This window comes from Hemibagrus wyckioides, linkage group LG09 (assembly GCF_019097595.1).
Source record: "Hemibagrus wyckioides isolate EC202008001 linkage group LG09, SWU_Hwy_1.0, whole genome shotgun sequence".
NCBI lineage: Eukaryota > Metazoa > Chordata > Actinopteri > Siluriformes > Bagridae > Hemibagrus > Hemibagrus wyckioides.
The window spans coordinates 16,898,039-16,912,467 of record NC_080718.1 but is presented as its reverse complement, the minus strand read 5'-3'; the positions used below and the strand labels follow the sequence as shown (position 1 = coordinate 16,912,467).

At 38.1% G+C, this 14,429-nt stretch overlaps 1 protein-coding gene across 4 annotated transcripts in view; it reads right to left on the bottom strand.

Annotated features, from left to right (window-relative positions):
• The window catches only part of LOC131359925 (neuronal PAS domain-containing protein 3), a 236,202-nt gene that overhangs the window by 164,934 nt on the left and 56,839 nt on the right, over positions 1 to 14,429 (bottom strand). For 3 of the 4 annotated variants that reach the window (XM_058400072.1, XM_058400073.1, XM_058400074.1), the window contains exon 2: positions 11,420 to 11,518. The exons of the other annotated variant lie outside the window; for it this stretch is intronic. In XM_058400072.1, coding sequence (XP_058256055.1) covers positions 11,420 to 11,518 — 99 coding nt within the window. The remainder of the gene's footprint in view (positions 1 to 11,419; positions 11,519 to 14,429) is intronic. 4 annotated transcript variants of the gene reach the window in all.

The window sequence follows — 14,429 nt, the reverse complement described above, 5'->3', positions numbered from 1 at the left end:
ACTCTCTGTGTGTGTGTGTAAAGCACTTCAAGGGAGCAGGATAGCAGCGTCTGATACAGTGCCATCCCATCCTGTGTAAAGCCTGGCCAATAAAAATACAACTAAATTGACTGTATTCATGTACAATACCTGAAGATGTAAATCTATTGTGCAGACAATCTGCTAAAGCCATCGATACGTTAAACAGAACATTCTAGAATACAGTGAAGTGTTTCTTGAAAGAGCAAACCTTGAACAATGAAAAATGAACATAGAGATGTACTTGGTTTAGAAAGGACAGGATGTATAAAGTATACAAAACTGAATGCAAATGTTTTTTCTTAAACAGTCAAATCTGGGCTGATTCTGAATAACAATGTATTTTAAAATTTAAATTTTCTTTACACCACAGCGCTCACTGCTGCAATCTCAGTTCTGACTGGTCAAAAGGAATTGATTCGGTTTCTAAAAGCAGCTCTAACAATGACGCTGTAATTAAGTTAAATACAAAATGACAGCTTTATATTGTTGTTGTTGTCTTTCTGCTGCTCCCTGTTCGGGTTCCACACAGCGGATCATCCGATGTGCATGTTTTGATTTGGCACAGGATTTACGTCGGATGCTGTTCCTGAAACAACCCTCAATTAAATGTAACTATCACTGAACAACTGTATACTTTCGTATTATTTATTCGCACTGGGGTGTAAGAGTTAATAAAATACTTAAAAAGGACATGATGTTATTGGAGAACAAAGATTTTAGGGTGACTCTGGCCCTCTGCTTTGTGTTAAAGCATACATTACACCACTCCGGTGTTGACTCCTTTCCTATAATAGTACTATATAGTAGTGGCTCAGTGGTCTAAACCTCTGGGTTACTGCTCAGAAGGTTAGGGGTTCAAACCCCAGCATCATCCAGCTGCCTGTATTAGGTTCTGAAACCATCTCTGCTCCAGGAACGCTTTCTAACAAGCTGAAAAAAAAGAAAACTTGCTGTACTGGTCATGTGACAAATGAAGGCTTTTTATTCCTAAATTAAACACCTTTGTAAGAGAACAGAGAAATGAAGAGAGCAGGATTAAATGATGTAATAGTCATACACGTATTACAAATTTACTATAAAATACAGATTTCTTTAAAAAAAAAACAAAAAAAAAAAACAGGATGTTTCATCTCTGACCCAGGGATATCACACTGCTTATGTGGTGTTTAGCAGCTTGGCGACGGTGTTGGCCTTGTGCTTTTGCTAACTGGAACGCTTTCAGAGAGGGATAAAAGGTGAAAATCTGTTTAGTGGCATTATGCCACATGTAAAGCATTAAAGCGTGGATTGGCTGAGTGTGTGTGTGTGTTTTGTGTGATAGATAGAGACACACAGAGAGAGAGAGAGAGAGATGATGAGAGAGTGGGATAGGCACTGATGACAGTACAGGCAGATCCTCTGTTATGCACTGTGGCAGTTAGTGTATCAGGAGCACAGGGTGGTAGTACTAATAATACTAAATACACGCCATGATGAGCTATTAGAGGAGGCTTTTTGTGAAAGTGATAAATAAATCCTCTTTAGTCAGTGTGACAGTAATCCCAATGCCCCTGTGCTTTCATTCCTCACCAATCCATCAAACGGTGCTGGGTTTTAGCAGCACTGAATATTCCCAAATCTGTGTGATTCTACTGTACTGCTGAGGCTCCGTAAACATAAAACACGCCGTAAATAAAACATAGCATTTCCTTGGAGAATATGAAACGACGTCACTTCTCACAAAGCTCTGCTGTAATCTTTATGAGTTAGAGATCAGTGAGCGTAAAGTGCCACGTCTTTATGCAGAAGGCCATCGTTTATCAGCTCTCTGAGCAATAAGACTAGCCTTAATAAGCCTATTACATATTGGATTTCCCTCGGTGTGGAATAAGTCACTTGAACGGCTGTTGCTCAGAAGCAATAATACTTGTTTTTGATCAATTAACTGTGTCCTTGTGAAATGTGAGGAGAATTATTCACTCTGCTTTTAAAAATGCCACTGACTCAGGGTCGGGTTTTTAGATTTATGTCAAATCATTCTAATAAAAAAATAAATAAATTACTCTCTTCTTAGTGCATTAGAAACAGGAAAATGCTGAATGCTGTAAATGTGGTCTAGTGTGAGAGAAAGTGACAAAAAAATCAACCCTTGCATAGTGAATAGATTTCTGCCAAGCATCAGTCTGTAGAAGAAAGTAGGATAAAGATCTCAGTCATATACGGTATGTTCAGCAATATCTCGAATCTGATTGGTCAGAAGGTGCGAATTATTTTTGTACAACAGCGCATGTAGTTCCGGCTGCAACATGAACAACAGGATAATATTAATGAGTTATTTTCATATATCATCACGACCTGTCGTGTTATTCCACTTACACCACAGTGCAGCTGAATGCTTTCATCTGATTGGTCAGAAGGTGTGTAATTATCTTCATATAACAGTACAGGTAGTTCAGACTGTAGCGTGAACGTTAATATTAATATGCTCATTCTAACCTGTTATTGTTTCTATAGTAACTGCTTATACGCATGGACGAGTCTGGCAGATGTGCTACATAATGCAAGACTAAAAAAACATTTATTTAACATTTATGAATGAAATCTTGGTTTTGAGCACTCTAAATCACAATACCACTTTAGTTTCCTCTGTTTTCTCACGGAATTGACATACTGCGCTTTGTGTGTGTGTGTGTGCGTGTGTGTGTGTGTGTGTGTGTGAAAAGTGAAAAAGAAAGAGAGAAAGAGTATAAGAGAACGAAAGAGAGAATATAAGAGAGAGAGAGAAAGTATACGAGAGTGAAAGAAAGAGAGAGAGTATAAGAGAGAGAGAGAGAGAGAGAGTATAAGAGAGTGAAAGAGAAAGAGAGAGTATAAGAGAGTGAAAGAGACAGAGAGAAAGAGTATAAGAGAGTGAAAGAGAGAGAGAGAGTATAAGAGAGTGAAAGAGACAGAGAGAGAGAGTATAAAAGAGTGAAAGAGAAAGAGAGAGTATAAGAGAGTGAAAGAGACAGAGAGAAAGAGTATAAGAGAGTGAAAGAGAGAGAGAGAGTATAAGAGAGTGAAAGAGACAGAGAGAGAGAGTATAAAAGAGTGAAAGAGAAAGAGAGAGTATAAGAGAGTGAAAGAGACAGAGAGAAAGAGTATAAGAGAGTGAGAGAGAGAGAGAGTATAAGAGAATGAAAGAGAGAGAGAGAGTATAAGAGAGTGAAAGAGAGAATAAAAGAGACAGAGAGAGTATAGGAGAGTGAAAGAGAGAGAGAGTACAAGAGAGTGAAAGAGAGAATAAAAGGGACAGAGAGAGTATAGGAGAGTGAAAGAGAAAGAGAGAGTATAAGAGAGTGAAAGAGAGAATAAAAGGGACAGAGAGAGTATAGGAGAGTGAAAGAGAAAGAGAGAGTATAAGAGAGTGAAAGAGAGAGAGAGTATAAGAGAGTGAAACAAAGAGAGCGAGTATAAGAGAGTGAAAGAGAAAGAGAGTATAAGAGAGTGAAAGAGAGAGAGAGTATAAGAGAGTGAAACAAAGAGAGCGAGTATAAGAGAGTGAAAGAGAGAGAGAGTATAAGAGAGTGAAAGAGAGAATAAAAGGGACAGAGAGAGTATAGGAGAGTGAAAGAGAGAGAGAGTATAAGAGAGTGAAAGAGAGAATAAAAGGGACAGAGAGAGTATAAGAGAGTGAAAGAGAGAGAGAGTATAAGAGAGTGAAAGAGAGAGAGAGTATAAGAGAGTGAAAGAGAAAGAGAGAGAGTATAAGAGAGAGAGAGAGAGAGAGTATAAGAGAGTGAAAGAGAGAGAGAGTATAAGAGAGTGAAAGAGAGAGAGAGTATAAAAGAGTGAAAGAGAAAGAGAGTATAAGAGAATGAAAGAGAGAGAGTATAAGAGAGTGAAAGAGAGAGAGAGAGTATAAGAGAATGAAAGAGAGAGAGAGTATAAGAGAATGAAAGAGAGAGAGAGTATAAGAGAGTGAAAGAGAAAGAGAGAGAGAGTATAAGAGAATGAAAGAGAGAGAGAGTATAAGAGAATGAAAGAGAGAGAGAGAGTATAAGAGAGTGAAAGAGAAAGAGAGAGAGAGTATAAGAGAATGAAAGAGAGAGAGAGAGTATAAGAGAGTGAAAGAGAGAATAAAAGGGACAGAGAGAGTATAGGAGAGTGAAAGAGAAAGAGGGAGTATAAGAGAGTGAAAGAGAGAGGGAGTATAAGAGAGTGAAAGAGAGAATAAAAGGGACAGAGAGAGTATAGGAGAGTGAAAAAAAGAGAGAGAGTATAAGTGAGTGAAACAAAGAGAGCGAGTATAAGAGAGTGAAAGAGAGAATAAAAGGGACAGAGAGAGTATAGGAGAGTGAAAGAGAGAGAGAGAGTATAAGAGAGTGAAAGAGAGAATAAAAGGGAGAGAGAGAGTATAGGAGAGTGAAAGAGAAAGAGAGAGTATAAGAGAGGGAAAGAGAGAGAGAGTATAAAAGAGTGAAAGAGAGAGAGAGTATAAGAGAGTGAAAGAGAAAGAGAGAGAGTATAAGAGAGAGAGAGAGAGAGAGAGAGTATAAGAGAGTGAAAGAGAGAGAGAGTATAAGAGAGTGAAAGAGAGAGAGAGTATAAAAGAGTGAAAGAGAAAGAGAGAGAGAGTATAAGAGAATGAAAGAGAGAGAGAGAGTATAAGAGAGTGAAAGAGAGAGAGAGAGTATAAGAGAATGAAAGAGAGAGAGAGTATAAGAGAATGAAAGAGAGAGAGAGTATAAGAGAGTGAAAGAGAGAGAGAGTATAAGAGAGTGAAAGAGAAAGAGAGAGAGAGTATAAGAGAATGAAAGAGAGAGAGAGAGTATAAGAGAGTGAAAGAGAGAATAAAAGAGACAGAGAGAGTATAGGAGAGTGAAAAAAAGAGAGAGAGTATAAGAGTGAAAGAGAAAGAGAGAGAGAGTATAAGAGAATGAAAGAGAGAGAGTATAAGAGTGAAAGAGAGAATAAAAGAGACAGAGAGAGTATAGGAGAGTGAAAAAAAGAGAGAGAGTGTGCATAAAGAGTGAAACAGAGAGAGAGAGTATAAGAGAGTGAAAGATAGAATAAAAGAGACAGAGAGAGTATAGGAGAGTGAAAAAGAGAGAGAGAGTATAAGAGAATGAAAGAGAGAGAGAGAGTATACGAGAGTGAAAGAGAGAGAGAGAGTATAAGAGAGTGAAAGAGACAGAGAGAGAGTATAAGAGAGTGAAAGAGAGAGAGAGAGTATAAGAGAGTGAAAGAGAGAGAGAGAGTATAAGAGAGTGAAAGAGAAAGAGAGAGAGAGTATAAGAGAGTGAAAGAGAGAATAAAAGACAGAGAGTATAGGAGAGTGAAAAAAAGAGAGAGAGTATAAGAGAGTGAAAGAGAAAGAGAAAGAGTATAAGAGAGTGAAAGAGAGAGAGAGAGTATAAGAGAGTGAAAGAGAGAGAGAGTATAAGAGAGTGAAAAAAAGAGAGAGAGTATAAGAGAGTGAAAGAGAGAGAGAGAGTATAAGAGAGTGAAAGAGAGAGAGAGAGTATAAGAGAGTGAAAGAGAGAGAGAGAGTATAAGAGAGTGAAAGAGAGAATAAAAGACAGAGAGTATAGGAGAGTGAAAAAAAGAGAGAGAGTATGAGAGTGAAAGAGAAAGAGTATAAGAGAGTGAAAGAGAGAGAGAGAGTATAAGAGAGTGAAAGAGAAAGAGAAAGAGTATAAGAGAGTGAAAGAGAGAGAGAGTATAAGAGAGTGAAAAAAGAGAGAGTATAAGAGAGTGAAAGAGAAAGAGAAAGAGTATAAGAGTGAAAGAGACAGAGAGAGAGTATAAGAGAGTGAAAGAGAGAGAGAGTATAAGAGTGAAAAAAAGAGAGAGAGTATAAGAGAGTGAAAGAGAAAGAGTATAAGAGTGAAAGAGACAGAGAGAGAGTATAAGAGAGTGAAAGAGAGAGAGAGAGAGTATAAGAGAGTGAAAGAGAGAGAGAGAGAGTATAAGAGAGTGAAAGAGAGAATAAAAGACAGAGAGTATAGGAGAGTGAAAAAAAGAGAGAGAGTATAAGAGAGTGAAAGAGAGAGAGAGAGTATAAGAGAGTGAAAGAGAGAATAAAAGACAGAGAGAGTATAGGAGAGTGAAAAAAAGAGAGAGAGTATAAGAGAGTGAAAGAGAAAGAGAAAGCGTATAAGAGTGAAAGAGACAGAGAGAGAGTATAAGAGAGTGAAAGAGAGAGAGAGAGAGTATAAGAGAGTGAAAGAGAGAATAAAAGACAGAGAGAGTATAGGAGAGTGAAAAAAAGAGAAAGAGTATGAGAGTGAAAGAGAGAATAAAAGACAGAGAGAGTATAGGAGAGTGAAAAAAAGAGAGAGAGTATAAGAGAGTGAAAGAGAGAGAGAGTATAAGAGAGAGAGAGTATAAGAGAGTGAAAGAGAGAGAGAGTATAAGAGAGTGAAAGAGAGAGAGAGTATAAGAGAGTGAAAGAGAGAGAGAGTATAAGAGAGTGAAAGAGACAGAGAGAGAGTATAAGAGAGTGAAAGAGACAGAGAGAGAGTATAAGAGAGTGAAAGAGAGAATAAAAGACAGAGAATATAGGAGAGTGAAAAAAAGAGAGAGAGTATAAGAGAGTGAAAGAGAAAGAGAGAGAGAGAGAGAGAGAGAGTATAAGAGAGTGAAAGAGAGAGAGAGAGAGTATAAGAGAGTGAAAGAGAGAGAGAGAGAGAGAGAGAGAGAGTATAAGAGAGTGAAAGAGAGAGAGAGAGAGTATAAGAGAGTGAAAGAGAGAGAGAGAGAGAGAGAGAGAGAGAGAGAGAGAGAGAGTATAAGAGAGTGAAAGAGAGAATAAAAGACAGAGGAATATAGGAGAGTGAAAAAAGACAGAGAATATAGGAGAGTGAAAAAAGAGAGAGAGTATAAGAGTGAAAGAGAAGAGAGAGAGTATAAGAGAGTGAAAGAGAGAGTATAAGAGAGTGAAAGAGAGAGAGAGAGAGAGAGTATAAGAGAGTGAAAGAGAGAGAGAGAGAGAGAGTATAAGAGAGTGAAAGAGAGAATAAAAGACAGAGAATATAGGAGAGTGAAAAAAGAGAGAGAGTATAAGAGAGTGAAAGAGAAGAGAAAGAGTATAAGAGTGAAAGAGACAGAGAGAGAGTATAAGAGAGTGAAAGAGAGAGTATAAGAGAGTGAAAGAGAAAGAGAGTATAAGAGAGAGAGAGTATAAGAGAGAGAGAGTATAAGAGAGTGAAAGAGAGAGAGAGTATAAGAGAGTGAAAGAGAGAGAGAGTATAAGAGAGTGAAAGAGAGAGAGAGAGAGTATAAGAGAGTGAAAGAGAGAGAGAGAGAGAGAGAGAGAGAGAGAGAGAGAGAGAGAGAGAGTATAAGAGAGTGAAAGAGAGAATAAAAGACAGAGAATATAGGAGAGTGAAAAAAAGAGAGAGAGTATAAGAGAGTGAAAGAGAAAGAGAAAGCGTATAAGAGTGAAAGAGACAGAGAGAGAGTATAAGAGAGTGAAAGAGAGAGAGAGAGTATAAGAGAGTGAAAGAGAGAGAGAGAGAGTATAAGAGAGTGAAAGAGACAGAGAGAGAGAGTATAAGAGAGTGAAAGAGAGAGAGAGAGTATAAGAGAGTGAAAGAGAGAGAGAGAGAGAGAGAGAGAGAGAGAGAGAGAGAGAGAGTATAAGAGAGTGAAAGAGAGAATAAAAGACAGAGAATATAGGAGAGTGAAAAAAGAGAGAGAGTATAAGAGAGTGAAAGAGAAGAGAAAGAGTATAAGAGTGAAAGAGACAGAGAGAGAGTATAAGAGAGTGAAAGAGAGAGTATAAGAGAGTGAAAGAGAAAGAGAGTATAAGAGAGAGAGAGTATAAGAGAGTGAAAGAGAGAGAGAGTATAAGAGAGTGAAAGAGAGAGAGAGTATAAGAGAGTGAAAGAGAGAGAGAGTATAAGAGAGTGAAAGAGAAAGAGAGAGTATAAGAGAGAGAGAGTATAAGAGAGTGAAAGAGAGAGAGAGTATAAGAGAGTGAAAGAGAAAGAGAGAGTATAAGAGAGAGAGAGTATAAGAGAGTGAAAGAGAGAGAGAGTATAAGAGAGTGAAAGAGAAAGAGAGAGTATAAGAGAGAGAGAGTATAAGAGAGTGAAAGAGAGAGTATAAGAGAGTGAAAGAGAGAGAGAGAGAGTATAAGAGAGTGAAAGAGAGAGAGAGAGAGAGAGAGAGAGAGTATAAGAGAGTGAAAGAGAGAATAAAAGACAGAGAATATAGGAGAGTGAAAAAAGAGAGAGAGTATAAGAGAGTGAAAGAGAAGAGAAAGAGTATAAGAGTGAAAGAGACAGAGAGAGAGTATAAGAGAGTGAAAGAGAGAGTATAAGAGAGTGAAAGAGAAAGAGAGTATAAGAGAGAGAGAGTATAAGAGAGTGAAAGAGAGAGAGAGTATAAGAGAGTGAAAGAGAGAGAGAGTATAAGAGAGTGAAAGAGAGAGAGAGAGAGAGTATAAGAGAGTGAGAGAGAGAGAGAGTATAAGAGAGTGAAAGAGAGAATAAAAGACAGAGAATATAGGAGAGTGAAAAAAGAGAGAGAGTATAAGAGAGTGAAAGAGAGAAAGAGTATAAGAGTGAAAGAGACAGAGAGAGAGTATAAGAGAGTGAAAGAGAGAGTATAAGAGAGTGAAAGAGAAAGAGAGTATAAGAGAGAGAGAGTATAAGAGAGTGAAAGAGAGAGAGAGTATAAGAGAGTGAAAGAGAGAGAGAGTATAAGAGAGTGAAAGAGAGAGAGAGTATAAGAGAGTGAAAGAGAAAGAGAGAGTATAAGAGAGAGAGAGTATAAGAGAGTGAAAGAGAGAGAGAGTATAAGAGAGTGAAAGAGAAAGAGAGAGTATAAGAGAGAGAGAGTATAAGAGAGTGAAAGAGAGAGAGAGTATAAGAGAGTGAAAGAGAGAGAGAGTATAAGAGTGAAAGAGAGAGAGAGTATAATAGAGTGAAAGAAAAAGAGAGTATAAGAGTGAAAGAGAGAGAGAGTATAAGAGAGTGAAAGAGAGAGAGAGAGTATAATAGAGTGAAAGAAAAAGAGAGTATAAGAGTGAAAGAGAATATAAGAGAGAGAGAGAGAGAGAGAGTATAGGAGAGTGAAAGAGAAAGAGAGAGAGTATAGGAGAGTGAAAGAGAGAGAGAGAGAGTATAAGAGAGTGAAAGAGAGAATAAAAGACAGAGAATATAGGAGAGTGAAAAAAGAGAGAGAGTATAAGAGAGTGAAAGAGAAGGGAAAGAGTATAAGAGTGAAAGAGACAGAGAGAGAGTATAAGAGAGTGAAAGAGAGTATAAGAGAGTGAAGAGAAAGAGAGAGTATAAGAGAGAGAGTATAAGAGAGAGAGAGAGAGTATAAGAGAGTGAAAGAGAGAGAGTATAAGAGAGTGAAAGAGAGAGAGAGTATAAGAGAGTGAAAGAGAGAGAGTATAAGAGAGAGTGAAAGAGAGAGAGAGAGAGAGAGAGAGAGAGAGAGAGAGAGAGAGAGTATAAGAGAGTGAAAGAGAATAAAAGACAGAGAATATAGAGAGTGAAAAAGAGAGTATAAGAGTGAAAGAGAAGAGAGAGAGTATAAGAGAGTGAAAGAGAGAGAGAGAGAGTGAAAGAGAGAGAGAGAGAGTATAAGAGAGAGAGAGAGAGAGTATAAGAGAGTGAAAGAGAGAATAAAAGACAGAGAATATAGGAGAGTGAAAAAAGAGAGAGAGTATAAGAGAGTGAAAGAGAAGAGAAAGAGTATAAGAGTGAAAGAGACAGAGAGAGAGTATAAGAGAGTGAAAGAGAGAGTATAAGAGAGTGAAAGAGAAAGAGAGTATAAGAGAGAGAGAGTATAAGAGAGTGAAAGAGAGAGAGAGTATAAGAGAGTGAAAGAGAGAGAGAGTATAAGAGAGTGAAAGAGAGAGTATAAGAGAGTGAAAGAGAAAGAGAGTATAAGAGAGAGAGAGTATAAGAGAGTGAAAGAGAGAGAGAGTATAAGAGAGTGAAAGAGAAAGAGAGTATAAGAGAGAGTATAAGAGAGTGAAAGAGAGAGTAAAATAGAGTGAAAGAAAAAGAGAGTATAAGAGTGAAAGAGAGAGAGAGTATAATAGAGTGAAAGAAAAAGAGAGTATAAGAGTGAAAGAGAGAGAGAGTATAAGAGAGTGAAAGAGAGAGAGAGAGTATAAGAGTGAAAGAGAATATAAGAGAGAGAGAGAGAGAGAGTATAGGAGAGTGAAAGAGAAAGAGAGAGAGTATAGGAGAGTGAAAGAGAGAGAGAGTATAAGAGAGTGAAAGAGAGAGAGAGTATAAGAGAGTGAAAGAGAGAGAGAGTATAAGAGAGTGAAAGAGAAAGAGAGAGTATAAGAGAGAGAGTATAAGAGAGTGAAAGAGAGAGAGAGTATAAGAGTGAAAGAGAGAGAGAGTATAATAGAGTGAAAGAAAAAGAGAGTATAAGAGTGAAAGAGAGAGAGAGTATAATAGAGTGAAAGAAAAAGAGAGTATAAGAGTGAAAGAGAATATAAGAGAGAGAGAGAGAGAGAGAGAGAGAGTATAGGAGAGTGAAAGAGAAAGAGAGAGAGAGTATAAGAGAGTGAAAGAGAGAGAGAGAGAGTATAAGAGAGTGAAAGAAAAAGAGAGTATAAGAGTGAAAGAGAATATAAGAGAGAGAGAGAGAGAGAGAGAGAGTATAGGAGAGTGAAAGAGAAAGAGAGAGAGAGTATAAGAGAGTGAAAGAGAGAGAGAGAGAGTATAATAGAGTGAAAGAAAAAGAGAGTATAAGAATGAAAGAGAATATAAGAGAGAGAGAGAGAGAGAGAGTATAGGAGAGTGAAAGAGAAAGAGAGAGAGTATAGGAGAGTGAAAGAGAAAGAGAGAGAGTATAGGAGAGTGAAAGAGAGAGAGAGTATAGGAGAGTGAAAGAGAGAGATTGAAAGAGAGAGAATGAGAGAAAGAAAGTGTGTGTGTGTGAGAGAGAGAGAGAGAGAGAGAGAGAGATGTGAAGAATGACACAGCTTTCACAAAGAAGAGAACAGGAACTAACTTGTCTCTTGGACGTTCCACAACATTAAATCTAACACGAATGCGTGACGTGTCGTTCATTAATAAATCGACTGTTGGCTAGTTCATTAAACGTTGGCAAATGGTTGTGGTATAAGCAGAAAAACACTCCAGACTGCTGTTATGCAAAAATAATGCACTGAGGGAGTCTAGGGGCATCCGGCTTCTGCCTTGTGCCACATCATGACGCCAGGCAGACATTACCTCTGTATAACAGCAAGCTCCATCATGTGTTATTATCCTTACATACTATCTCTAACAGCTTGATGTTTAGACTGAATACAGAAACAGATATAATCACGTTTTTATTTTGATCACTTTTGTTATTATATGTTATAATATGTGTGTGTGTGTGTGTGTGTGTACATCCTATCGGCTTTGGTTAACCGGTGGGCGGGACTGAGAAAGGGGAGAAGGGGAGGAGTTACCATGGTGATGAGGTATGTTGTTGCCCTCCGAGGTGAAGTGTCTTGGGCCTAGTGGCTGAACACGAGCTGGCATTAGCTGGCCTCTCCCAGTAAGGGTCGCTGTGGAGAAATGTGGAAAAGCTCTTAAACGCTATACTGCTATACAAACAGCTGACCCCTGACCCTTGACCCTTCCCAACCTCCCCACAACACAACACCCTACACACCTTTAGAATGCACGTTATAATCATACTCAGCACATTAGAATCATTCTCATTACATCATGCAATTGGCTTTCACAGAGAGAAGCGGTGACTGAAGATGAACGGATGAAGGTGTGTTGATAAACTGGCACGTGTGAAGATTTAAAGGTCTGCAGACATTGTGAGCAAGCGATATAACATTACAGTAGATGGAAACAGAGGAGACAGAAGTGCAATGGTATAGTACATAAGTGACTCTGATTCAATTACAAAATATTATTACCAGAAAAAAAAAAAAATCACACCAAGTGTCACTGATACAAGTTTACACAATATAATACGCAATTTATTAGGAATAAATCAATATGCAAACCTGAAATTTATACAACATGCTATGTTTGTTTTTCACACATCCAAAGCCCTTGAAGTAATTGCTGTCACATAAAACTACTTCAAAGCTTTATAACACATTAGCTCACATCAGAGGTGTTCAGACTGAATCAACCCTGGTCACTAGAATTTTTATTGGCTAATGAAAGCGGAGTATTTTTCAAATCTGTGATTTAACCGCAATTTTTGCCAAATGTTCCATTAGAGACGTATGATTAGCAGCCTGGGCTCTTTTTTTTTTTATGTTGTGTTGCTGTGGAACTGATAGCAGAGCTATAATTATTGAGCCGGCTCTAATCTGAACTCCCTCTCATGTGTTTTTCTTTTTTTTTTTTACACTCCTGCATACGCACACTAAAGAGCTTTCATTGGTGAAGGGCCCTTCATGGGCACTACGAAATGGCAGAAGCTGTAAAAAGGGAAAGCTGATATGTTGAGATGGAAATCTGTAATGGGGATGGATTCGTATCGGCTTGATCGCTTCATTACTCGTTTTCGGTGAGATTACAGAGTTCTGTGTGCCACAATGTCATATTACCCCGGTCTTATTTCATTTACATTGGCTGCCTGTACAGCTTATCACATTTAAAGCCTTCTATCTTATCCACAAAGGAGCCACACCTGATAGTCGATTGAAGGCTGAGATCAACGTGTTAAATATGGGCTGTTCCTGATTGGTGGGAATGAAAACCTGCAGCCACAGGATAAGATTAGACACCTCTGCCTTAAATTGTTTAGTTCCGGTATGTTGCTGATCTCTTAATGCTGTATATCCCATCCTGAGCACTTCACTCAGCACATGCAGGCCTGCTCCTGGTGTCTTACTTCCTCTAAACTCTGCGTTCGAGTTTGCTTCTATCATCTTTTTATCTTACTTCAGCGTAGTTGACGTTTTTAGGCTGTTTCATTGATTTATAGAGGAAAAAAAATCCTTTAATGAAACTGAAACTGTAACTGGACACGGGACTGAAACACAAGCTCTGGATTTGATTATTACCTTTTTGTACTCTTGCATGAGTTGTAATAATTTATTTTTTGCTGTTACGCTTGGGGGACAAAAGCTCTTATTGAAACTGCAGTCATTTCATAAAGGAAATAACCCAAGCTATTTATTTTACACGTTTTTTTTTTTTTGCATTCCTATTTTATATTTATATTTAACTGATGATTGTAGATTACTTAATGTTATTCAACAACAAAATAAATAAATAAATAAATAAATAAATAATAATTGTTGTTTTCATTATTAGTAGTAAACATAGTAGTAGTATTATTAATAATATATTATTTTCTATTTTTATTGTAATACCATTAAATTATTATTATTATTATTATTATTATTATAGTTTATATATTGTTATAGTACATTTCTTCTCAGTATGAAGTGTGTCAGTTATGTCCTGCTCCATTCCACTACTGCTGCACACACACACACACACACACGCTAAAGCAAACACACAAACACACAAGCACACACATCAACCTCTACATCCCAACAGGGATTTTTTTTTTAATGTCATTCCATGGCTGTGTATATTGCAGAAGCAAATAGAGATTTGGTCCATTTTCATTACCCCTGTTGCAGGCATTCTTTGAAAACTATACGCTTTTTTCCCCTCTACATGTTGAGTAACTAATCTGCGCCAGGTGCATTGTACTCTATAAAATGCTCGGAGGTGGCCTTTCTGCAATTTCCAAGGAATCGGGTATGTGATTGAAAGTGTGTCAGGTCCATAATCAGGGCTTCGGCACGCTTATACACGGTTCCTCTGACCTGACCTGTTCACCGCTGTCCCTGTACACCTCACAGCCTCTGAATGTGGACTGAGCCGAGTCTGAGGCCCGACACCACACGTCAGAACACACGCTCTGTGCTGAGTGGAGGAGACACACACCATTGCACAGTAGCTCACTAATAAGCGAAGGTAGTTATTCAGCAGGGTGGATGTGTTTCTGAGCGGAGCGGCCCGCTCCACACAGCCGCATGAACCAATAAAGAAGGTGAATAAAATAAAAAAGTGAGAGAGAATGAGATGTGCTGGATGGATTCCATTCGAACAGCATTCACTGTAGAGCGTAGGACACGGGCTCGTCACTCGGTTAAAAGCCCGGAAAGACTCGTCTAATCCTCTTAAATAAAAGAATCAACAATTCGATCCAAGGGAATTTATCACAAAAAAAAAATATCAAAGAATTAATAGAGCTGAATCAGCACTGTGTGAACTTGAAAAGACACTTCCTCACACTTCCTTCAGGAGAAGACATTTGATACGATGGTGAGCTTTCAGAGCAGATTCACATGTGCACACCTGAAAAGGCAGTGAGAGCTATGCAGCTGAGCGCCGAAACGCCATCTCAGAACTCAAAAATGAGTAAAATGACTTCAAGCTGCGGTTAAAATACAAACAAAATCTGCAGAAATAGTAACGCTACATGCG